The 26,551-nt window shown below is 32.5% G+C and overlaps 1 protein-coding gene across 3 annotated transcripts in view; it reads right to left on the bottom strand.

Moving 5' to 3' along the window:
• The window catches only part of LOC126737390 (putative bifunctional UDP-N-acetylglucosamine transferase and deubiquitinase ALG13), a 48,153-nt gene extending 22,585 nt beyond the window's left edge, over window positions 1–25,568 (bottom strand). The window contains exons 1-9 of one of the 3 annotated variants that reach the window (XM_050442276.1): window positions 25,208–25,353; window positions 18,541–18,768; window positions 18,197–18,271; window positions 17,616–17,803; window positions 9,223–9,377; window positions 8,819–9,079; window positions 8,422–8,650; window positions 8,191–8,362; window positions 8,014–8,138 (exon numbers count right to left, since the gene is read on the bottom strand). In XM_050442276.1, the coding sequence (XP_050298233.1) occupies window positions 8,014–8,138; window positions 8,191–8,362; window positions 8,422–8,650; window positions 8,819–9,079; window positions 9,223–9,377; window positions 17,616–17,665 (992 nt within the window). In that variant the 5' untranslated portion in view covers window positions 17,666–17,803; window positions 18,197–18,271; window positions 18,541–18,768; window positions 25,208–25,353. Of the gene's footprint in view, window positions 1–8,013; window positions 8,139–8,190; window positions 8,363–8,421; window positions 8,651–8,818; window positions 9,080–9,222; window positions 9,378–17,615; window positions 17,804–18,196; window positions 18,272–18,540; window positions 18,769–25,207 lie in introns of all 3 variants that reach the window. The other 2 variants (XM_050442277.1, XM_050442275.1) reach the window with 2 other exon arrangements.
• Window positions 25,569–26,551: the final 983 nt, after the last annotated feature.

The following is a 26,551-nucleotide window of genomic DNA, read 5'->3' as shown; positions in this document are numbered from 1 at the left end:
CTAAAGGCGGTAAAGATTTGGGGATTACCTCTAAAAAAGTCGTTTCTTCGTCTTGAGCTAGTCTAATAGCATTTTTTAATTTAGAAAAATTTCGAGAAGCTAATATTGTACCTAATCTTGGATTACGCAACCCGTCTGTGAAGCGTTTTATAGCTAATCTTTCTTTAATTGGCTTTAAAACAGCGTAAGCATTTTCATCACTTCTAGCCTGCGATATTGTTAAATTAACAAAAAGGTCTTCCGATTCTTTTCCAAAATCTTCAATGGACTTATCGCCTTGTTTAGAATTAAAAAGCTTCATTTGTAAAGCACTGTCAGATTTTACTGTTAAAAAATTCAATTTAATGTCAGATATTCGATCCCTTATGGAGTTATAACTGGTATTGAGTCTTAGTTTTGCGCTATTTGACAACCTAATTTTAAGAACAAATGTTATTAACAAGGATTTACCCTCTGCATTTAACATAGAATCATAGAGTTCAATGGCATTGATTAATTTTAACGTGGTACCTTCGGTTTCGTCCATTATAGGTAGCAAACTTACAGCAACTTTAAGGTCAAAGGAAGCCATATTGGTATTCGTTTTATTTGTGTCTTTATTTTGAAAACTCCGAATCTCGTTATATATTTTGTTTATTTTAGAATTAAGTTCTTTAACAATAAAAATTTCAGAGTCGTCTAATTCTTTACTTTTTATTTTTTCATTTATTAAAGATATTTCACTTTTCACTTGTGTATAAACTACGTCAGCCTCATTAATCTTTTGGTCTAGAATTGGAGTTTTTCGTCGCTCATAATTTAATTTCACAATATACCCTCTAATTGTTTCTAAGGCATTTAAGTGTTCCTGTAACTTATTATCCCCCATTAAGTATTACCCCAAAAATAGGAAGTTGTAAATTTATCATATAAAATAATTTTTAAATGATACCTAGTTCTTGGTTTAAGGGTCCATATCTTCCTTAAAGTATACATAAAACAACTAACAAAACAAACAATAAAAATATAAATTTAAACAGTTACTTACAGCGCTTATTCTTCATATTTATATGTATGTATATATATTTTTACGACCTTATTATTATACTTTTAACTTCTAGTCACACCAGTTTATCCACAATTTTATGTCCTTTTTATACAATTTTTAACCAGCAATAACCTAAAAAAAAAAAACCTAAAACAAAAAAATTATTGGTCCTCTTCCATAATATTATCTCTTGAGTCTCAATTCTTCTTTTGCAATTTCTCTTCTGATGGTTCTTCTCATATTTTTCTTGTACTTTTTAATAATAAAATACAACAGTACTGTTAGAGCTACAGCAACAAGTACGATTAATAAGGTGTCTGTCAAAGAGAATGCCTGGCTCGAGTTTTTAGTAGTGGCATCACCAGATGCGGATTGGGCAATTACAACTGTCTCATCAACTTTCGACTGTGATTTTCCCATCTTCTTTACTAATTATTCTTCAGCAGGGTCGCTAATAACTCAGGTCTTAGGTTCGTTTTTAGAGGCCATTAATAATAGTCAAAATTCAACCTTTCTACATAGTTTATTGAACTATTCTGATCACAATATGGGTCGTATATTGACCGGACATCGCACTTGCTTACTTTGCAGAATTGCATAAAACTATAACGATAACAATTACCCTAGCATATTAATTAATTCTAATAATATACCGGATGATTTTATTTATATTAAAATTACTTCATACTACATTACATTTTTATCTTATCAGAAAAACCTGGAATAAATGGTAAAATAAGATTTGTCGTAAAAAATGGTTGATTGAATTTTATACGTGGATTATCAAACTCTTTAAAGCAATTTTCTAAAAATTCTTTGGGATAATTATTTTGAATTAAGATATTTTTAATAAAATCTTTTTCAGTTGTTAAATATTGATTATTACAAATAATGTGTGCACGATCATATAAACTTTTTACCACTCCTTTTTTTACCATTATTGGATGATTAGAATTAAAATTAAGATATCTATTAGTATGAGTTGGTTTACGGTAAATTCTAGTTTCAAAATTTTGTAAATCCTTTTTAATTAAAATATACCTTTTCAAGAGTAAATTTTATAGTAGATTCTTTTGAGTTAATGAAATTTAAAAAAATTATAAGATCTATTTCGTTATGGTGATATATTGAAAAAATATCATCAATATATCGCCACCATATTTTAGGTTTTTTATCAAATGTATTAATAATTTCAGATTCAAAATTTTCCATAAATATATTACTTTAAATTGGTGAAAGAGGAGAACCCATAGCCATACCAAAGTTTTGTTGATAAAATTCATTATTGTATTGGAAATAAGTAGTTTTTACACAATAGGTTAAAAGTTCTAAAATTGTATTAACGCTTAGTGTTGTACGTACTGCCAAATTATTATCATTCTCTAATTTATTTTTAACAATATTTGAAGTTTTGTCAACAGGAACATTAGTAAAAAGACTTACAACATCAAAACTTACCAATAGATCATGAGGGTTAAAAGAAATTGTAGAAAGTTTTTCTAAAAAGTGTTGAGAATTTTTAATGTAAGAATCAGAATTATTAGTGTATGGAGTTAAGATATTTAAAAGATATTTTGCAAGAGGATGAGTAGATGAATTTATGCTACTAACTATAGGTCTTAAAGGAACATTTATTTTATGTATTTTTGGTAAACCCTTAAAAATGTGGTGATTTACTATTATGTGGAGTTAATTTAAATCTATCAATATTAGAAAATTGGTTTCTATGCTTTTTAAGTAAATTATAAATTTGTCTTTCAATTTTTTCTGTAGGATCTTTAGATAATTTAGAATAATTGCCATCATTCATTATTAAATTTAATTTATTTTTATAAGTGTTAATATTTAAAAACAGTAGCATTACCTTTATCGGCTGGAAGTATTTTAATATTATTATCGGTTTTAAGTGTCTTTAAAGCTTTTAATTCTAAAGAGTTTAGATTTTGTTTAATTTTAATTGGTTTTTCAATTTCTATCTTTGCCCTAATTCTAAATTTAAAAAAAAGGCTAAAGAGAGAAGTAGATCAGGGTATTCTCAAAATTAATTAATGATTTAAAATATTTGATATTCATGTATTTTCTATGATTAATTTACATTAAGATCACACCTCTTTAATTTTAAAAAAGTAACCTTTCAAATTTTTGTTATCTTTCAAAATAGTTATCTTTCAAACTATTAATAAACCGTCAAAAGTATATAAAGTATTTTCGAATTAAGAAGAAATTTTAATGATACTACATTGCTGAAAATTTAAAAGATAAATATATTTTATTTTTAATTTAATTTATTCTCACTTTAATTACCTTGATAACGGTAGTAGATATAACTACCGAAACGTTGGTTTAAATTAGGTATTTTTACAAAAAAAGTAGGTCTTCTTGTTGTTTTTTATCGTTTTTTAATTGTAATATTCATAACAAAGTTAGGTAGGATATTGAAAAGAAGAAACGAGCTCAGAGATTAATAGATTGAACCTCAGCTCCTAGGTATATAAAAAATCTATTATACCTCAAGTAAATTATTGTATTTAAAACTTATTGAACTTAAATTAAATTAAGTATATCGAACGGTATCGTTACAGATTTAAGTTCATATTTCTTTTAAATACGTGAATAAGTCTATTTTCTTTTTCTTTTCAATTTTTGAGCGTGTGAGATAAAAATTTCCAAATTGATTTTTGCTATAAGTGACGTAATACCCAATATAATAAGTAACTCATTATGAATTCGTCACAACAATACAGATTTTACTTAAAAATATCTATTATCTATATTCTTTAGGCAAAACAAAATGGAAGATTTACATTTTAAAATTATTGACGACATTCTTGAAGAATATTTAGATTTCCAAGAATTAAAGATTAATGTTGCTAATAGTAAATCAGTTAAAAACCGGAAGTATTTAATAATCCCTTTACCATTTGACAATAATTCTTGTAGCCAACACTTGTTTTATTGTTTATTTAAATATCAAGACTTATTTGAATTAAATGAGGTTTATTGCATTAAAAATAATTTAGATCTACCTTCTTTAGAAACGATGTCATTTATTTTTGCCGACAAAGAAATCAAATTAAAAATTTGTCAAAATATTGTAACCACACCTGATGAAGACCAAATACCTATTATCATAGAACAATACCACCTTGGCAAAAACAATTTACACCGCGGAATTAACGAAACTTGTCGAAGAATTAGACAAAAATACAATTGGCGCGGTATGAATAAGAACATCGAAGACTTTATAAAAAGGTGCGAAATTTGCCAAAAAGTCAAAATTGTTAGGAAAAGCTTAAGTAGAGCTCTAGTAATTACGGAAACCCCCCGAACACCATTCGAAAGAATAAACATTGACATTTTTGAATACCCAACTCGTAACTACGCTTTAACCATTAACGATGAACTCACGAAATTTGTTCAAGCTTTACGGAACCAAAAAGCTTCTACCATTGTAAATACACTCTTAGTTTACTTCCAACACTTTGGTACGCCCCTAAGAATTCATTGCGATTCTGGCAAAGAATTTGATAACACACTTCTAAAAGACCTATGTCAACTTTTTGATACGAAAATAACATTTTCAAGTGTAGGTCATCCCGAATCGAATGGCTCTTTAGAACGTTTCCACGCGACCCTAGGCGAAATGATAAGAGTAAATCTGGCCGAACATCCGGAAGACCAACCCTTCTCGATTTTACCTTATGCTGTTATTTGTTACAATAACACTAAAAACAGAACACACGGTTTTACTCCGTATGAGTATGTATTTGGTCATACATCAAATAGACCCCCAGAAACACTTTACAATCAAGAAGCCCTTATTTCAAAATACATCCGCGATCTACATAATAGAATGAGCTATTTTTATAAAGTTACTAGGCAAAGAACAGAGGATGCTAAACAAAAGTTAAAAGAAAGATTTGATCAACGTATATCGGAAAAACAACCCGAATTCTCCGTGGGTGATAAGGTTTAAGTCCGAGAATCACAAATAAAATCCAAATCCGAAAACAAATTTAACGGTCCGTATGTCATAACTAAAATCCTTTTAAATTCAGCCAACTTATTAAACCCCGAAACGAATAAAACAACCAAAGTTAATTTCGATAGAATGAAACCATATTTCGAATAGGTTTTATCTCCCTATCATTTCCTTGCAGGTTACTGGGATTGACTTCGATCGCCAGCAGCCAATACCGAATAACGCCCATTAATAATACAGTTGGACTCTTTTTCAATGAAGAAATTAACATTAAAATTTCAAACGACAAATGGACACTTTTAGTATATCAAGATTTACTTCCCTTTAAACAAGCAATTGAGCATAATCATAACATCCTGAACGGTTTATTAGACAGCCTGTCAATCGAAAAATCTAATCGAATGATGGCAGCTTTTGTTGAAATACAAACTCACACTAGTCTTCTTAAGCAAATTTCGAAATACGTAAACGTTAAATATCAAGAATTAATCATCGGTACTAAAGATATTAATTTAAGAGAAAAACGAGGAATATTCGACGGTATCGGAACTGTTTGGAAAGCAATAACTGGAAACTTAGATGCATTAAATGGACAATACTTTAATGACTGTATTGACAAAATCAATAGTAATGAGGCAAATATCGAACGGCTTATGCAACAACGAATTTCAGTTACAACTTCTGTTATAAAGAGTTTCAATTCTACCATACAAAAACTTAAAATCGATGAAGAAACCTTTAATCAGAATATTTGCGAAATAGAAACTTTAATTGCTTCACTTTCAGATGATCTAGCTTTTCATCGTGCACAATTTAAAATCTTAGACTTATGTGAATCGCTAATGGAAAGCTATACATTCATTAAAGACACTATAAATGACGCATTAAATGCAGTCACCTTTGCACGCTTAAAGATGTTACATGGCTCTATAATAAAACCATCAGATTTAGAGGATTCACTTGGGGAAATCTCTCACTCTCTACAAAAATACAAGTTACCTTTGCCAATTTCAACTTCAACTATTGCCCAATACTTAGATTTAATCGAATTAGATTCTTATCAATCTGATACAAAAATAGTATTTGTTTTAAGAATACCTCTTGTTGAACCCTCAGTATATACCCTGTATCGTCTTTATCCAATCCCGATCTTAGATAATCGAACAGGTCTTTATGACACAATATCAACTACAAATAATTATATTGCGCGTGATTATGATTCATTGTTTTTCACTACATTTCAAAACTTGGACCATAGTAAAAATATCGACAGGGCAACGAAAATCTGCACTAATGTACTTCCGTACCCCATCGACAGTGGTGCGATCTGTGAAGCACAACTCCTTAGGCAACATACAAAACTGCCTAAAACCTGTAGACCTTCCATTTTCTATGCAGAAGGTTACCATGTGCAGCTTATCGGTCAAAACTCATGGCTAGTCACAACATCAAGTCCAGTTCCAATCACCATTAAGTGTCAAAACAAGGGTATAGTCTCAGAAATTCTCACGGACAATACCATAGTGATCCTTGGAACTACCTATGGTGCGTTTGTTGGAAGTACGAGGATCCAAGCTTCACTTGAACGAGAAACAAATGAGACTTCGTCGAAGCCAAACTCATCTCCAATATTGATTCCATACTCTTGCTGTGATCAATTGCCAGAGAAAGCGAAAATGCCGAAACTCAAACCATTACGCATCAGTGAACTAAATGTTGATGACCTGAACATTGACCGAACATAATCTCAATCAGTATTCCGAACAGCTTGACAAACTAATCAATCAACCCTTCATCAAAAAACACATGAATTGGTTCACTATTACAACAATTGTATCCATAGTTCTGCTCATAGTCCTTTACATTACTTGCAAGTGCCGAAGACGTCGAACTCCAACCATTGGTATAGTGACGAATAGTTCAAACAATGATGACTTCCCACCATTCCAACCTAAGCCCAGAATACGGACATTTAGAGAGCAGCTTTCGAGGATGGTCCCAAGAAGACGTCCTAGTATCCACCTAGGAGACCAAGAAGAAGCAATGGAAATCAACGCCAATAAGAGTTCTGCTTAAAAGTTGCTGTTTAGATTAACACCAACTTTTCTTTTAAAAGGGGAGCTGTTAGATGAGAATATACCATGAAACCCGATACCAAGGCCAACCCACATGTTTACCGTCTCAACCAGATCCGTAGGCGTTTCCAGGAATAAGCAAACGTAGCACCTTTTATGCTTAGCTGTTGTTTGTTTAAAAAGACTGTGAAAAGAACCTTATCATATTGTTCTCATGATAGTCAGCATTTTCTGTTTATATAAAAAGCTTGTATGCATTGCTTGTTAGCTCTAAGATTATTATTATGTATTTAGTATAAGATAAACCTATGTCGGTTTTTATTTTTGTAATTTGAAATAAAAGTTTTTTAAAAAAGTTATTTTTGAAATCTCAAATCTCACATTTATTATTAAAAAATTGCAGTAAACTAAAAAAAACGAATAATTACTAGAATAAAAAAGTCTAATCAAATCTGAGCAACATGTCCATGGTTTTTAATTTTTTGTGCGAAAACCATGCATCTAACGGACAAAGTCCAAGGGATCAAAAATGTTGCAAATAAAACTGGGAATTTAAAAATATTTTTTAATACCTACAAGAAAAACCAGTGGCGTACCATTTTTCTTTATAAAAGTATTCAGCCGAAAACCCGCACACACGCCACTGAAGAACATAAAAATGTTAAAAGTATGTTGGTAAATGGCTCTGGATACACGACTCTGCATTCCAATCTTTGGACAAATATCTATAGGGGTATTTAAGTTATCGAAAAAAAATCATTTTTTTGTTAAAACTTTACCACCCTGTAGCTCAAAATCTAAAAGGTTTAGGACCTATGTTTATAGGAACTTTTTTGCGAATTTTTGTCCAAAGAACACGTTCCTTAATTTTGTCGCAATATATAAAAAACAATATGTATAGTCAAAATATAGAAAGTTACTAGATTTACCGTGGATACTGATACATATCTGGTGTATTAGGAGTGAGAAGTCCTTCAGCCTGGGGTAAGGAAACAGTAGTTTCTGTCGTCGAATCAGTCTTTTCAGTTACAGTATTATTATTGCTAGATATCAGCTAAAATAATATATGACATTTTACCTTTTTAAATTTATTGTCTTGCACTTACTAAAGGTGTTCCCACATATGGCATCACACGCACGTCGTTTGAGATACTAGAGAGATCATTAGTACTCTTGCTTTGTACTTTATTTTCTTTCCTTTTCTTACGCGTTGATCGCACTTTGTCTATAGGGGCGATCTGTAAAATCTCTCCTGATGATGATTGGTTCTTTGCAAACCTAAAAGTTTCACAAATTATTTTACCTAATTAAAAATCGTGTTTAAATTATTTAACAACCTGTAGGGTAGCGGCCAAGGCTTAGCGTTAGCTTCAGGAGACAATTCTGAGTAATGGACAACCCTTTTTTCAACACATTTTGTCAAATAAACCACACATTTATCTTTGTCTTTATGCAGTTCTTGAATGTAGCAGTCAAATTTTTCATATGTGTTTGGCTCTGTAAAAATGCAACGAGTACCAAGTTTGAGTTTGTCATCTCCATAGTACCAATCACCCAATCTGAATTCTGAAAAAATTGAAATAAAAAAGGAATTGAAGGCAAGCCATCCCTTTACTAAATGACCATTCTTAGAAAGCTTTGAAGTTTAATTACTATAGATCATTGTGCACTGGATTTTATTAGTGGTTTAAATGGCGCAAGCTTTACTAATTTTCGATTTAAAAAAATAAGTACCTCTCCTAACATCTCCCCAAGAATCATACTCAATATTCCTATAAATTAAAGGGTCTAAAGCCTTGGCAACTTTAAATGGAAAGGGAGCGACGATAGCATTTTCCAATTCTTCTGTAGTGAATTCTTTTCCTCCGACGGCCCTTTTCTCTTCTAATTCTGTTATGTTGACAACTGGCGTTTTTTCATAAAGCATAGCCTTCACTATGCGATCTACGTTTGGGATTTCAAAGACATTTTCATACAGGATCTTGTATATGATTGCTGAAATAGGAATAATGAATAGAAGCCTTTCATAAAGATCTTTAAAATAAAGGTATTAAGCAATTAGTATTTTTTTATTATGAATTATCCTGTATATCAAACATAGATAAATAAGGACAGGTTTTAAATTTCATTTTGCTTACATTGACAGAATCCTAAATTTACAATATGTTCCTTTTTATAAACGGCGTCATAGTGGTCGCCATCCACTAAGCATAACATTATAGGATCCCCGGGATAATGCTGACAAGTAATATCATGAATTTGCTGATTTGGAAGGCAAACAAAAACATCTTTTCTAAAAAATATATATATATGTAACAATGTGTGAAGTATACAAGGTGCCTCCGATTAAGTCGGCACTATTGGTATCTTTGTTAATATTTAAGATACAGGGTCGGTTAAATTAGCAAACTAGTAGGATTTTTTCTGTTGATTAAAATGGTGAAAACAGAAAAAAAATTGAACATCGCGTTTTCGAGAAAATGTGAAAAATTTACTTTTGTTAAATAATATCCCCTGTATATTTTTACATAAATCAAAAGATAATAATTTTCTTAATAAAAAAGTTTATTTACACTAATAGCCTAAATCTAAAAATAACAAAGTTATAGCGATATTAACAATTTTGTCAAATTTAGGCAAGTTGGCCTTGAACTTTTTGAGAGCAAAACAAATAAATCATTGTTTGAATAATAAAATGACAGTAGCCGTAGATATTTTATTAAATAAAGAAATACTGACAGTTACATGTTAGCAAGGTTTGTGATTTTTGTAAAATCTAAATTAGTAAAATGCCTTTTACGCATATTTTAAAATGTGATATGTTAGAATCTTACCTTGTATGTCGAAAAAATAGTGACAGAGCGCTAGAAAAGTACCGCCAGAGATTCCAGACTCGTAACTTGCCAAACCGTAGATACTTTTTAATTCTCTACAGAAAATTTAGAAGTAACGAAAACGTGTTTGAAAGAACTAGAAAAAAAAACCAATTTATAGTAAGCGAGGATGATGAAATTTCTATTTTGGAATATTTTAAAGCTCATATGGAAAACTCAACTAGAGATTTAGCAAGAACTTACGGTATGAGTTTAGTAACAATTTGGCGGGTCTTAAAGAAACACAAATTTGTGCCATATAAGTATCGACCAGTACAAACATTGTTGCCTGGCGATAACGAAAGAAGACTTGCTTTTTGCAACTGGTTACATAATGCATATGAAGCTGTATAATTTGGAGCGATGAAGCTAATTTTTCAACAACACAAGTACACTATTGTTCACAAGAAAATATTTTCCTTACTGATCCCAGAAATCCTCAAAATCAATTTAGTATAAACGTTTGGTGCGGCTTAATAGGAAGCCAAGTAATAGGACCTATGTTGATCTCATATTATCTGGAGCGCTGGAAGATTATTTGGATAATGTTAACGGCAACAAATCTATTTTCAACAGGATGGAGCACCTCCCCATCAACTAAATGATGTAAGATTATTACTTAATAGACTGTTTGACGACACGTGGCCCGATTTGTTTGCCACCTAGGTCACCAGACCTAACCCCTCTAGTTTTTTATTTTTGGGGTTACATAAAAAATTAAGTGTATAAAAAAATACAGAACCGTTGATGAACTTCAAACACATATTAGGCAAATAATTGGATCAATAGGTCGAAGATCAATCTTAAAAGCTACAAGACGTGTGCTTAAGTGTGCTCAGAAATGTGAATTGAACGAGATGGCGATGTTTTTGCTCATTTATTGTAAATTAGTAGTTTTACTTGATGTTATTTATGTCAAAGCCAACTTGCCTAAATCTGACAAAATTATTAACATCGCTATAACTTTGTTATTTTTAGGTTTAGGCTATTAGTGTAAATAAACTTTTTATTAAGAAAATTATTATCTTTAGATTTATGTAAAAATATACAGGGGATTCCATTTAACAAAAGTACATTTTTCACATTTTCTCGAAAACGCGATGTTCAATTTTTTTTCTGTTCTCACCATTTTAATCAACAGAAAAAATCCTACTAGTTTGCTAATTTAACCGACCCTGTATCTTAAATATTAACAAAGATACCAATAGTGCCGACTTAATCGGAGGCACCCTGTATACAGGGTGTCCGAAAAAAGGACATATAGGGTGGACCAAAATAATGCGACTTTCGTTATGTCATTTTTTAAATGAGCGCTCGATATTCAATATACAGGGCGTCAAAATGATAAATATAGAATCGTTTTTTTTTTTTAAATAAGTCGAGTGTTTCATAAGATATTAAATTAAAATTTGGTATGAGGGGGTTTTTTAGAACGAGAAATTGAAATCCGTTCACGGATTTGCTATACCTTGCACAGGGCGCCACCTGCGGTATATTGCATGTTTTAAAAATAGCAAAACTTTTTTGTACCCCTGTATAATAAAGTTCTAGTAAAAAATTCTAATTATCCAATTTTTTCTTGTAAAAAAATTATTCTTAGTAAATGTCGGCCTGAGAATCCGTTTATTAGATATCCTAATTTTAAAATCTAGATACTTCTTTCTAAACAAATTGGCTGACCTCACGGATCCAGTAACTTTTTACGTACTGTCAAAGTAAGAAATTTAAACGCTTCTGACGCTTTTTACAAGCTTCTCAATTACTCCTAAAATAAATCTACGGTTTTTAATTACATATTTGTATTTGGTGTGTTTTCTTACAACTTATAAAACCATAATGGCTCATAGACCAAGAAATGTACCCTTTTCCGAAATGGCGGATATGTTTTTGATGTTTGGCAAGTTTTAAATATTATTGTAAATACCTGTCAATTTTTAACTAGGAAAATGTGATTCCAATGCTAGTTTAGCCGCTAGACACTATACCCAGACATTCCGAAACCGATTTCATCCCAAAAAATAATAATTTTTAAATTTGATTAACTGCCTAAGGGATACTGGAAGTTTCAGCGAAAGACGGAAGGGTAATTGCAGCGGAACTCGTGCGGTGCAAACAGGGCAAGAGGAAGAAATTTTAAGAATAATTGTCGAAGAATCACCCAACATAATTACTAGGGTTTTGGCTGAACGGGTCGGAAATATTGGGAAAACCGAGACACATCATATTTTATGGAGTCAACAACTTTACTCAAATCATCTTCAAAAAGTACAGGGTCTTTTACCCGACGATGCCGAGGCAAGACTTGCTTTTTGTATATGGTTATATGAAATGAATAATAGAAATGTGGATTTTATAAGGGCGATTCTGTTTACTGACGAGGCCACGTTCACGAGAAACGGCATGAAAAAAATATCCATAACGCACACATATTGGCTGAAGAGAATTGTAGGGCCATGAGACACATCATCAAGTGGGCAGGTGTTTTGGATAACTTTCTTTTAGGACCTATCATTTTACCAGGTAATTTGACTGGTGATTAATTTCTGTTGTTTCTACAAGAAATACTGCCCGATTTGCTTGATGATTTGCCTCTAAATTTAAGACAAAATCTTGGTTTCAACTCAATGGTGCTCCGGCTCATTTTGCTATAAATGTTAGAAACTATTTACATCAAGTATTTTCTGATCGCTGGATTGGTAGGGGTCGAGATGCTCCTGTTCCGTGGTCACCTCGTTCGCCCGACCTTACACCTTTGGATTTTTCAGTCTGGGGATGTATGAAAGACTTTGTGTATGTGGTTCCGATTTTAAACGAGGATCATTTAAGTGTTTGCAGCTGGAGAGTATTTCAGGTTGAAACCAAATATTTTTCAAAGTTGAACAAATAATTTAGGGTGAATATTTTATGATTTTTATCATAATAAGTAATTTAGCATTAATTTAGAAAAAATTATTTACGTTTATTTTGTTAACCATTTTCTGTCGATATTTTCGACGCGCTCAAAGGGGCCCGTCGGAGGCGCGTTGGAACAAGTTAGTACGGTTTGTGGCAGCTTTAATATAACAGATAATATGTTAACTTTTTAGAGTTAAGAGTCGGAATGTAAAAATATTTAAGCAATGTTAAATTGGCTTGTACAGGGTGTCCCATTAAGAATGTTCCTTGGCTGTATCTCAGGCCCCAATAATCGAAGAGCGTTGAAAAAAAAATTAGTATAAAAGTGGCTCAAAAAAAAAAGCTGGAAAAAATTTTGATGTTCATTGGTCAAGCGCTAGAGGGCGTTCTAGCTACTTAAAAACCTTAAAGTCTATTTTTTTCCAAAAAACCCTTAATAACTTGCATCCCAAAATATTATCGAAATAATCTACAAAGTATTCCTGACAAAAATGTTTTGACAACCATTTCTGTCAAATGTCAAATAAAGTGGTGGGGAGAGTTTCTATCTTAAATGAGAAAAATGGTAAGAAGTAGGCTTTGGCTGCACCAATTTTTTTAAAACAACTTTTATTTAAAAGCTCTTTTATTGCTTTATTTTTCTACCAAAAAGATATTATTGAAAAGTTTTCCTAAAACCCGCTAGGGGGCGTCTACTTCGAACTTATGCTATTCGACTGATTATTTTAAGAAACTCAAATGCAACCATGTGTGTTTTTTTACGGTATTAAGAGCGGAGGACAAAGCTTAATAATTTAGTAAAAACCGCATTTTGATATCACGTCTCTAACTAAAGTTACAAAAAAAAATGTGTTCATTAGAAAGTGAAAACATCAAATATGGTCGTTAAGTTCTATTTACCAGACGGGTTAAAAAAACTGGTGTCTAAATGAATCTTTGTGTAGAGAAACAATCTTGGTATATCAGCTTTTTAGAAATTCCGGAAGGTGGCGTTTATTTATACACTTCTTTATACAGGAAGTTTCATTGGTAATAAATCAGGTAATAAATCAGTGTTTATGGGAAAACTATGCATAGGAACGTTTTAAATATTTATCAACGTAGACGCGTCATTGTAACACGACAAAAATACTTTGATAGTTTTGGCACTTGGTACCGATTAAACTGAAAAAAGAAAAAAATCTTGCTTATTTTAAATAGAATAAAAAATAATATTATTTTAAGTCCTACACTAATCTAATGCCTGCCGAGGTGTTCGAATTGTCGTCCGTCTTGTTCTATACAATTTTGAACTCTTCGTCGGGTTGATTCCACGGCTGCCTCTATTTCTGCGGCTGGTAAACTCCGAATAGCGGCCCTTATTCGCTGTTTCATATTTTCTCTATTGGTAGAAATCGAAGAAAATACAATGTCTTTTATTCTACCCCATAAATAAAAGTCAAGGCAGGTTAAATCTGGCGATCTGCAAGTATATACAATGTAATTTAATAATGTTTCTATAACGATCCACCGATCAGGAAACCGCTGATTGAGGAACGTTCGCACTTGTACCGCGAAATGAGCCGGGCATCCGTCATGTTGTAAAAACATGTTGGCTCTTATAACCAGAGGCACCTCTTCTAATAATGCTGCGAGCTCACTTCTTAAAAATCCAAGATATCGTTCTCCAGTTAGGCTCTCATCAAATAAAAATGGACCTATAACCTGAGATCCTATTACACCGCACCAGACATTAACACTCCACCTTCCCTGATGCTGAATCTCGCGCATCCAACGAGGGTTAGTTTCAGACCAATAGTGCATATTATGTTTGTTAACTCCTCCGTCACTATTGAACGTTGCTTCGTCTGTCCATAAAATTTCGTTGAGAAAATTTGGATTTTCGAGCAACATATTCTCCATCCAATGACAATAATCTAGTATTCTGTCATAGTCTTCTAGATTTAATGCCTGGTGGAGTACTATATGGAATGGATGAAATCTATATGCAAAAAAAATTAAATTAAGGAAGTATCTAGGCACTTATTTTAAAAAAATTGTTTTATACCTATGTTCCTGCAAAATTCTGTGAACTACAGAACGAAGTATGCCTAAATCGCTTGAAATAGTTCTGATGCTTAAGTGCGGATCAAATTCTACATAGGCCAAACAATTTATTATGTTTTCCTCCCTTCTCCTACGACCTTGTCTACGATAGGTTGGATGGACTACACTACCTGTTATCTGAAAACGACGGGCCAAACGAAGAAATATGCCTCTACTCAGACGCCGGTTTTGAGGAAAACGTTGAGCATACAGCGTTGCAGCTATAGTAGCATTTTCAAAACATTCATAAAAAATTTTGATAACATTTACCGACTCTTGCAAAGACAGACGCATTTTAAATTAAAGTCAAAGAATAAACTCTGATCGAAATAAACAATAAATTTATAGGACCACCGAAAACTTTTAAGCAGCTGTCACAGAGTTGTCACCAGTCTTCTTGTTTTTTAAACAAATGCAAATTGTTAAAATTGGCATAATTTAATTATCTTTTTATTTATACTCGAATAAACTGCTAACCGATAGTCTTATATAAACTTTAATTTTTAGTTTCTTTATGAACACAACTAATATATGTTGCTGTATTTTTTCCAATATTATTCTTTTAACTTATTTTAGCACATCATGTGGTATTATTTGTTGCTACGTTGTCAAAAAATTTAACACGTTCTTATGCATAGTTTTCCCATACTGAATAGATTTATTCCCGCTGAAACTCCTGTATAAAGAAGTGTATAAATAAACTCCACCTTCCGGAATTTCTAAAAAGCTGGTATACCAAGATTGTTTCTCTACACAAAGATTCATTTAGACACCAGTTTTTTTTACCCGGCTGGTAAATAGAATTTAACGACCATATTTGATGTTTTCACTTTCTAATGAACAAATTTTTTTTTGTAGCTTTAGTTAGAGACGTGATATCAAAATGTGGTTTCTACTAAATTATTAAGCTTTGTTCTCCGCTCTTAATACCGTAAAAAAACATACATGGTTGCATTTGAGTTTCTTAAAATAATCAGTCGAATAGCATAAGTTAGAAGTAGACGCCCCCTAGCGGGTTTTAGGAAAATTTTTCAATAATATCTTTTTGGTAGAAAAATAAAGCAATAAAAGAGCTTTTAAATAAAAGTTGTTTTAAAAAAATCGGTGCAGCCAAAGCCTACTTCTTACCATTTTTCTCATTTAAGATAGAAACTCTCCCCACCACTTTATTTGACATTTGACAGAAATTGTTGTCGAAACATTTTTGTCAGGAATACTTTGTAGATTATTTCGATAATATTTTGGGATGCAAGTTATTAAGGGTTTTTTGGAAAAAATAGACTTTAAGGTTTTTAAGTAGCTAGAACGCCCTCTAGCGGTTGACCAATGAACATCAAAATATTTTCCAGCTATTTTTTTTGGGCCACTTTTATACTAATTTTTTTTTCAACGCTCTACGATTATTGGGGCCTGAGATACAGCCGAGGAACATCATCTTAATGGGACACCCTGTACTGTTTGATAGTCCTTTACCTTTACCGTAAAGAATTATTATTTAATCGTTAATAGAATAACATAAAACATAACAATTAATTTTTTAAAGGAAAAGTTTCAAAATTAATGTTTAAATTTTATGATTTTATCATTTGTTCTCAAATCTCTTTAAATTTTATGATTTTCTCATCAATTTGGTTTGGGGGTTGGGTATGGTAGTTAAAATAAGTTATTACATATAAAACTTTTATTTTCAAAACACATGAATAATAAATTGCGCCAAAAAATATTTGCTCACCTGTCTTGAGCGGATATTGGCTCGCGAAAGTGAGTTTCTTTTTTAGAGATTTGTGGTCCTATTTGTTGTAGTAAAAATTCAAAGTTTGTTGGAGACATTCGGGTGAAATTTTTATATTGTCCTCTAATTTGTTGAAACTTTAAATGCTGCATAAGTTCTAAACCGGGACGTTTTTTATACAATTCAGTACACCACCATCAGCGGGACTTTCGCTTTTGTTTCATCAAGGTATCTGCAATTACTATACAACCACTAGCGATTGCTATTAATGCTGTAGTTTCTTCGTCGTCTGACATTGTCACGAAATAAACACTAGGTACTAATCAAAGCAGAGGCTAGAACTGAAAAAAAAATATCCGACCCGGTGGCGCGTAGCAGGCCCGTCGCCCCTCGCGGATAAAAAGTCGCGTAGTGGGCGCGCGATAGACCCGTCAGAACAAAAATCCCGAGAAAAGCGCGCCGCAGACGCGTCGCGGTCAGGTGGCGTGCGCGGCGCGTTAGGTCTGTACCCGGCTTAATAAACGGATTCTCAGGCCGACATTTACTAAGAATACTTTTTTTACAAGAAAAGGTTGGATAATTATAATTTTTTACCAGAACTTTATTATACAAGGGTACAAAAAAGTTTTGGCATTTTTAACACATGCAATATACCGCAGGTGGCGCCCTCTGCGAGGTATAGCAAAAGCGTGAACGGATTTCAAGTTCTCGTTTCAAAAAACCCCCTCACACCAAATTTTAATTTAATATCTTATGAAACACTCAACTTATTTTAAAAAAAAACGATTTTATATTTCTCATTTTGACGCCCTGTATATTGAATACCGAGCGCCCAATTAAAAAATGGCATAACGAAAGTCGCATTATTTTGGTGTACCCTATATGTAGTCGGCGGATTGGCCTTCTTTTTCCGGACACCCTGTATAAGAGATGTTAAAATGCTTACTTGTATTTCTTACTAATTAGATGAATTTCCAAATTCCCACAGACTGCCATATGCAACTCTAGATTATTTAAATGGTCATTCCATTCAGATTCAGTTTTTCCCAAATGCCTGAATTCATCAAAATGCTCTCTTCCATATTCAATGCATTCTTTTCTCACTTTTTCATGGAAAACTTGGCTATTAAACAGCTGAGTAAAAAATTTGAAAAAAAAAACATGTTAGAAAAATATCTCTCCCTATTTTAAACTATTACAATAATTGGGTAATGCACTAAAAAATTAGTCAGGAAAAGCAACATGTCAAAATAAATCATTTAGACAGGTAATGATGTATATAAAAAGATGAAAGCTCAAAAGATACTAAATCAATCCAAAAAAGAAATCCTGAACAAATATGGTTTTATTTATTTCATTTGTATGAGGTGCCTGGCCCAAAACATGCCATTTCAATGTGAAAAAATGAATTAAAATTCGTTTTGAACCAAGCAAACACAGGTTTAAACACAAGACTCCTTATAATGCATTAAAAAATAGCAAGCTATAAGCATAAGAAGCGGTTATACTAATTCACAGCTTACTTACTTGTTTTTAAAATAATCTTCGCACACATCCAAGAATTATATTCCTGTGCCGTAGTAAACTTTAAGTCGGCATAAACTAAATAAAAACTCAATATTACTGGATTTATATTACATAAATTTTTATTAATTTTAAGTGGACGGAATCCATAAGTCATCTGAACATTTTGGATGTAAACATTTTTTTTAATTTAAATATTAACATAATTTTTCATTACAATAACATAACATAGACTTAAAGGTGCAAAATTAAATACCTTTAAAAGTAGTTGACACTTTTTTAGGTTTGAAACATTAATGTATTTAAGATTTGTATACCTACTAGAAAGTTTAATAAGTTTGCTTTACCTGGGTCATTAAGAAAATTATTTATGTATTTATTAATATACAGGATACAACATTGAAGTCCAAAAATGTAGTCCTAATACAATTTCAGTATGTACAAAAATATAATAGAGGAGAGTAGCCTAATACTGCATAGGTTCCTAATATCGGACATTACTCTAAATCTGTAATAGCACAGCGCCATCTCGTAACTTCCATAGTAATCAAGAGAACTATTACGCAGATCATTTCCTACAAGAATTACAGAATCCTATCATTGTCATTTTGCTACTGTAACGGTTTTCGATGTGCATAGATTTTAACAGTGTATAATTTTTGGCGTTATTTCTGGAAAAGGTAGGTTAAATTATTTGTTTGTTACATACCATATCATTAAGTACATTGCAGATGATACCTTTTAATGTATAAATTGCTTCTGTGAACTATTTTTTAAATGTAAAAAAAACGGTAAATTTAGTGAGGTTATGTACCGTAATATCGGATAGTATTTTGGTTTCCTAATATCGTATAGTATCCGATATTTGGAATTAGTTTTCTGGAGCCGCTTTTAAATGAATCAACTGATTTTCTGTTATAGATACTTGCGTTTTACTCTTTTTTTTTTTCAATAATAAATGAGAATAAGTTTCATATACCATATTATTATGCTTTTAACCTTGATTAATTTTTACTTTTAACCTTGATTAGTTTTTTGCTTTTTTTTCTAGATGAACGGAAAACAAGAGAAAGGTCGTAAAACATGGGATGAATAAAACAAGAGCCATGGAGCTTGCGGTAAATGCTGTTAGAAGCAAAGAAATGGGGTATTTAAAAGCGTCAAAAGTATATAAAGTTCCAAGAAGTGCCCTTGTTGATTACGTAAAATCAGACAAGCCAATACAAGTATTAACAGCTACGAAATTAGGAAGAAGACCTGCGCTAAGCAACGAAATTGAAAATCTGTTAGTTACATATTGTTTAAATATGGAGAAACGGTTTTATGGACTAAGAGGTTCCGATATTAGAAGGCTAGCGTTTCAGCTAGTTATCCAGAACGGGCTACAACACCCTTTTTCTATAACGAAATCAAGTGCAGGAAAAAAGTGGCAAAAAAGGTTTTTAAAGAGACATCCTGAACTGAGTTTTAGAAAGCCACAGGGTGTATCTGCAGCTCGCATAAAAGGGTTTACTCGAGAAAATTGCGCGGCTTTTTTTGATCTGTTAGAGCCAGCCTTAGCAGAAATCAAATTGAATCCAGCCAGATTATTTAATGTAAATGAAACAGGCATTACAACTGTTCAACACAAACATTCAAGGTTTCTCAGCTTATGAGGTAAAAGGCAAATTGGGGACATTCGAAAGGGGAGCTCTTGTTACTGTAGTCACTTGTATGAGCGCTACCGGAATATATGTGCCACCTATGCTAGTATTTCCTAGAAAAAATATGAAGCCTGAACTTCTAAAGGGAGCACCGCCAGCAACGATCGCCAGATGTCATCCTTCCGGTTGGATTCAGCATGATCTGTTTACAGCTTGGTTAACACATTTTATAAAGCATGTTAAACCAGCAAACGGCGATCCAGTGGTTTTAATATTAGACGGGCACTACTCTCATACGCGCAACATCCCTTTAATTGATTTAGCAAGGGAAAACTATGTGCATATTTTTATGTCTACCTCCTCATTCGACACATAAGATACAACCCCTAGACGTAGCTTTTATGTCTCCATTTAAAACATATTATGCATTAGAGATTGAGTCATGGCTCAAAAATAACCCAGGAAGAGTGGTAACACTATCAGGTCGCTGAGCTGCTAGGGAGAGCATACCTACGTGCTGCAAGCGTTGAAGTGGCCGTAAATGGTTTTAGAAAATGGGAAATTTTTCAGATGCGTTTGCGCTCAACAGGCATGTATTCCGAGACGATGATTTTGCTATTAATTTTCAACGTGAAAGAACCCCGCCACCACCCCAACAACTTGATGAGAACAGGCCAGAATCGGAGGAAATAGAAAGCGAAGATGAAATACCTCTATCTTCTATGAGGGACAGGATTAAAACACCTGATGCTATCCCCACAAAACCCTTAATAAATAGCTTGACCACTCCTTCTACAAACAGAAAATTGGTGAAACCAATAGATATCAGCCCTATGCCTAGTTGCTCGTACACGTCCGGATCTACGAATAAGCGAGGAAGACGTGGCACTACTGCGTTAATAACTGGATCGCCTTACAAATCAGAACTGGAAGAAACTTTAAACAAAAGAAAATTAAAAACTCCGATAACACTGCACTTAAGGGTCAAAACAGAAGCACAAAAGCTAAACCAAAAAAAAATGGTAAAGGGAAGGGAAAAGCTAAAGAACCTCTCACCTCATCCAGTGATGATGACACTGATACTGAATTGCAGTTAGTAGACAGTGATGATGATATGGACAGAGATGCCAAAGATGCCGAGTGTCTGTATTGCAATAATTTTTATTCAGAGGACAGAGCAGGGGAAAAGTGGATCAGATGCAATCAATGCTTTCGTTGGTGCCATGAAGAATGTGCAGGAACTGACAAAAATCTATGGTTTATTTGTGAGATGTGCTTAGATTAACTTTAAGGTTTTTCATAAAGTTTTTGAACGTATTTTCAATTTAATATTAATAAAAATCTAAACAAATACCTATGCTTTTTATTTTAAACGTTTAAGTTCCGAATGTCGGATATATGCCATATTAGGAACACCTACTATCCGATATAAGGAACCCAATTTCAAAATAATAATTTATGCACTGTTATGTTTTTTTTAACTTTTGTGAAAGTTAGAGCCAGTTAGAGCTATTTCGTGTCACATAATGTGAGAACATTTATCATCCTAACCGTTTTTAACATGCAATTAATTTATGTGGTATGTAGGTATTTTTTGTTAATTAAAAGAAAAAAGTATCTGATAATAGGCAACTTTCCTCTACTTAATGAGTAATTTAGTTTTAACATTTTGCTTTTTAATAACAATGGTTGTATTTCTTTGAATGACAAATTAATTATTGAAATATTTTACAAATTTGTTCTGAATAATGTTCATAATGTGGACATTGTAGAATGGTGACCAAACTACTGAGGCATACTCAAGGTGGGATCTTACAAGAGAATAATATAACACCATTACTGTTTTAAAATCTATTCATTCTATACCGCACACAGAGGGTGGTTGCATCTGGATTTTCGTCAGGGATAGCACATATTAAATGTGGTGTACCTCAAGGGTCAGTGTTGGGTCCTATTTTGATTTTATTATACGTTAATGACTTAAGCTCTCTATCACTGCATGGACTAGTGGTTCAGTTTGCCGATGATACTACAATTCTGTGGCATAACAAAGATCAAAAAGTAGTCAGATCTCTCATAGTAGAGGACCTTCACAAAATTAAAGAGTGGTGCATCTGCAATCAGCTTGTATTCAATGTTGATAAGACTTTTGTTCTGGGCTTTAAGTGTAATGTAGAGGGTTTTTTGTTTGATGAGCAGAGCCCACTACATAGTGGGGATTATTGTCGATTTCTCGGCCTCTTCATTGATGAGAGTTTAAGGTTTGATAACCACGTTTTGGGCCTCGCTGCTAAACTTTCTTCTGGTTGTTTTGCAGTCAGGGTTGCCAGGCATGAGTTGGAGGGGTTGTTTGCTCGTTCAGTTTATTTCGCCTTAATAGACTCTCATATCCGTTATGGGTTACCATTTTGGGGTTTGTGCTCCAAGGGACTCCTTAACATGATTTTTACTATTCAGAAAAAAGCATTAAGGTATCTGTGTGGTGTTGGTCTGAGAGTCTCTTGTAGACCTCTTTTTGTAGCTGAAAGAATTTTAACAGTTTTCTCACTCTTTATATTGGAAACTGCAACACTCATACATAAGTCTGTAAGTCCACCATCCAGCACCAGTCATAATACTCGTCAAGTGGGCAACTTATCTCTTCCAATCCCCACCTCCTCACTTACGAGAAAGTCTCTTATATTTATTAGTCGTAAAATATTTAATCATGTTCCTTTTTCGATTAGGACTGTTACAGACCTTAAAAAGTTTAGGAGAGAACTAAAGAAATTAATCTTACCAAAGGCTTACTACAGCATTGGAGAATATTTTAACGATTCATTTTAATATTTAAAATTATTTGGTTTTTTCTTTGTTTATATAAAATATGCTTCTATGTACAATCAAAATCGATTCTGTATTCTGTTTTTGTCCTGTATAACCAAATAAATACTTGTATTATAAATTCTAGGATTAGGAAGCTTTTAGCATAAGTTTGTAAACTTAGCAAATAAAGTATATTTTGACTTTGACTTTGACTATTAAGATTGAAATATAGGCATTTGCAGGCCAAAATTACTCACTGCCTCCACTAACCATAAACTCTAAACTGTAACTGAATTAACACCACTAATGTTATAGCTACATTTTACACACTCATCCCTGCATAAAAACTTACAAAGTTACTTTTATTAATAGTTTGTCTAATTGGTGTAAGTGTAACTTTTTAGATCTTAACATTGATAAGTGTTTCAAAATTTCCTTCAGTAAAAAGAAGATTATGATGATATTGTATTATTCTATAGATGGTCACTTTCTGCAAAATAAAGAACAAGTTTAGGAATACTTTTGATTTTCAAATAAATTTTAATGGATGAAGGCAATAAATGGAATGGATGTTGTAAAACAATGGCTGGATTTAAATAAATTGTCATTGTTACGAAAACCATTTTTATTCCTTTTACTACAACAAATGCCAAAGTAAAAATGTAGAAATAATCTACCTGTTGACAAGTATTTGACAAATTTGAAAACTCAGTCATAAATTCTATATTCTTCGATATTTTTTAAGCAGAAAATTATTCTTACAATAATATAAATCATCAGTTAAGTATGGCTTTATAATATTGGGTGGAACATATCAATCTAATTTGAGACCATTAAAAATAATTCAATATTATATTTTAAAAATAATCTACAGAGAGAGCAGGCTATATCCTACTAGTAAATTGTATAACAAAAAAATCAATGATATACCATTGCTTTATATACAATTAACATGTTCACTTAGCCATAAGAACAAAAATGTTCATACATATATAAAAGACAACTGCAACACAAGACAGATATCTAATAATTTTCTTGTTCTATCTGTTAAAAATAATCAAACAATTCACCAGGTTTCTTAATTAAGTACCCCCAAAACTTTGTAACTTATTGCCAATTATGATAAGATCAATAAAGAACTTAAAACTGCTCAACAAAAGATCTAGAATATATGTCGAGAAAAGAATATGGTTTTCAAATTCAAAAAGTAGCTTTATTGTCCCAAACAGAGTTTTTGACAAAGCCCTATTAAATCAGTAAAACTTAGGACTAGTAGATATCAGAAATTAAATAGTTATAATAATTTTTTTTCAAATAATACATACACATTTGGTAATCAGGACAAAACATCATTAAAAAATCTCATCTAATTTATAATATGCCTTAGTAATTTTAAATCTAATGTAAGAGGGTGTTTTCATGTTTTCTTATTCAAAGAGGAAGGTGAAAATTTTTTTAACCATGTAAATAAAACAAGTTCTCACTTGTTCTGAATGTGGAATGGTCCACCAACGGGTGTATGTAAGATGAGTTCCAAACAAACTACCTCCTTCTTGTGCTTTTTGAAAACCATAGTTATAGTCTCTTAAAGAGTCAAGATTCTTTTTTGCACAAAAAGATGCTGACAACATACACAATATCTCACTCCTCAAAGGGCTCTAATTGCTCTTTTTTTGCAAAACAAATACTGTCTTAAAGAGATAGTAGGCATATGTTCCCTCCCAAAACACAAATCTCATAATGAAGATGTAACTCCACAAGGGCATGATAGCATTTTTTGCCATGTAAACATTTAAGTTCTTAGAAATTATTTTAAGGGCATAGCAACCTGATGACACCCTATACACACTGTAATTATGTCTTCCTGGAATATGAGCCTTACACTTAAATCGGCTCCTTATTTTAGTTTATTACTTTTGGGTAAGTGAGAAGAAAAAAAAAACATTGTTGCTGTTTTAAATATTATGTAGCCTCAAGAGTACATACGGATACACAAGGTATCTAGGTAGTCATTGTAAACTGAAAAAACATTTTTCTGTAAACAGGTTTATTTCTTTTTTTTTTAATAAATTTGAAATTTCAATGCATACTTACATGTAAAAAATATAGCATTTGAAGTTTTTTCTACATCCAAGTGTTTGTAAAATAATAGTAGAGGTCTATTGTAAATTTGCTGTTCAAAATTAAAAGGTGGATAAAATTTTCCAAAGTTTGAGCAATAAGAAATGTAATTATAGTAACCCTAGTGTAGTCATTAACACTTAACATTAGCTGTCGGAAAAGGATACAACATTCTATGTGGCGATATAACTGAAGTTGTCGACCAAGTTGCTATGTCTTAATGTAAACTAGAGTTTTGACTAAAAATTATTACACACAATGCTGAGAAATGCTATATTTCACTTTTGTTAAAGTTTATGTCTTAAGCTATGGATAGGAAATTTTGTGGGAGCCTTACAGAATGTAAATAATGTTATCTCTCAGGGTCTAACAACATGTTTATACAATATAAAGCTTACTGTAGACTTTATATATATATTGTAATTCAAATAGCTTTTTGACTTACTTGTTCACTAACAGTCCTAAACATACAGGTTTCATCATAGGCCACGTTCTTCCTGTAGTACCCCAAATTTTCTAACCAGGTATCAACAAATCCATGATTTCTGGATTTCCTTGCTAACCCGTGCATAGTCATTTTCTAGAAAATTGTTACTGTAACGTTTTCTACGAAATTCCACCTTAACAATGAAGAAGGGCGTTTTACAAATGCCGCCTTCGAAACAAGATTGGCGTCTTATCTGTTTCTCACAATTTGAAGTTTTTGAAAGTATTTGAAAAAGAAAACGAGAGCAACAAACGACTGTACGCATGAGCAGAAACAAGCGTCATTCCGTCCAGGAATCCCGCGTGAGACGTCTAACAAATGTCTGTTTTGGTAGTGGGCAAAAGTCAATTCGTCTTGACTTTTACCACAACCTTCTTTATCTCTAGCCACGAACATCATCACATCGGCAACATAGCGAGTCGATCGACGCCGCCATATTGGAAACCCCATATATTAGTAGGTAATTGCAGCGGTTTCCGTGGGTGTTTACCTCGTTTCTCTCTTAAAATTCCGGATTTTTGTGCTTAAATTTAAATTACTAACGTTAAGACTTAATTTTAAAAACCTACTCTAAGTTCTAGTTATATTGTTTAATGTGGATTTTGCGTAGTTATTTAAATAATCGAACTTAAAAGTCGAACAAAATTTACCGGCCGGCTAGCTAAATGACGTTTTAAAAGTGGGTTTGTATTGTGTGTTTCTTGGCTTTCTTCCTTAAAATGGTTTTGTGACTTGTATTTTGAACTTGTGGTAGTTCATTTATTTGGTTAGTCTGTGGATAATAATATATTGCTTTATAGCTTAATATACATAGGGAGAAATATGGAAAATTGGTGTAGGTATTTGTCTCCCTACTTGTAAACAATATGTGGTAAGTAAGTAGTTTAAGTCAGGGTTAGGAGTTGTAGTAGCCGGTAGTAGATAAGTTTATATAATATTTGTACATTTTTAACATCCCAAGTCCATGCTGTGTCCCTGGATGCAAATCCAATTACAAAACCTTCATTAGATGCAGGCGAGGTAGCTGAATCGGTGTTTGGTTTTCCTAAAAATGAGCAAATTAAAGGTAAATGGCTGAAAGCAATTCCTAGAGACAACTGGACTCCTACTAAGCATTCTGTTGTTTGTGCTAAGCATTTTGCCCCCACTGACATCATTCGGGAGGATATTTATCTTTTGCCAAATGGCACAACAACAAAAATACCTACTAAAACTCGATTAGTTCCTTCAGCAGTTCCTCAAATTTTTCCAAATTTACCTGGATATCTTTCAAAAAAGGTTCCTCTCCCTCGAAAGAGTCCA

This window comes from Anthonomus grandis, chromosome 6 (assembly GCF_022605725.1).
Source record: "Anthonomus grandis grandis chromosome 6, icAntGran1.3, whole genome shotgun sequence".
In the NCBI taxonomy this organism is placed as follows: Eukaryota; Metazoa; Arthropoda; class Insecta; order Coleoptera; family Curculionidae; genus Anthonomus; species Anthonomus grandis.
Note: the sequence above shows the minus strand (reverse complement) of the source record. Positions and strands in the feature narration are given on the sequence as shown.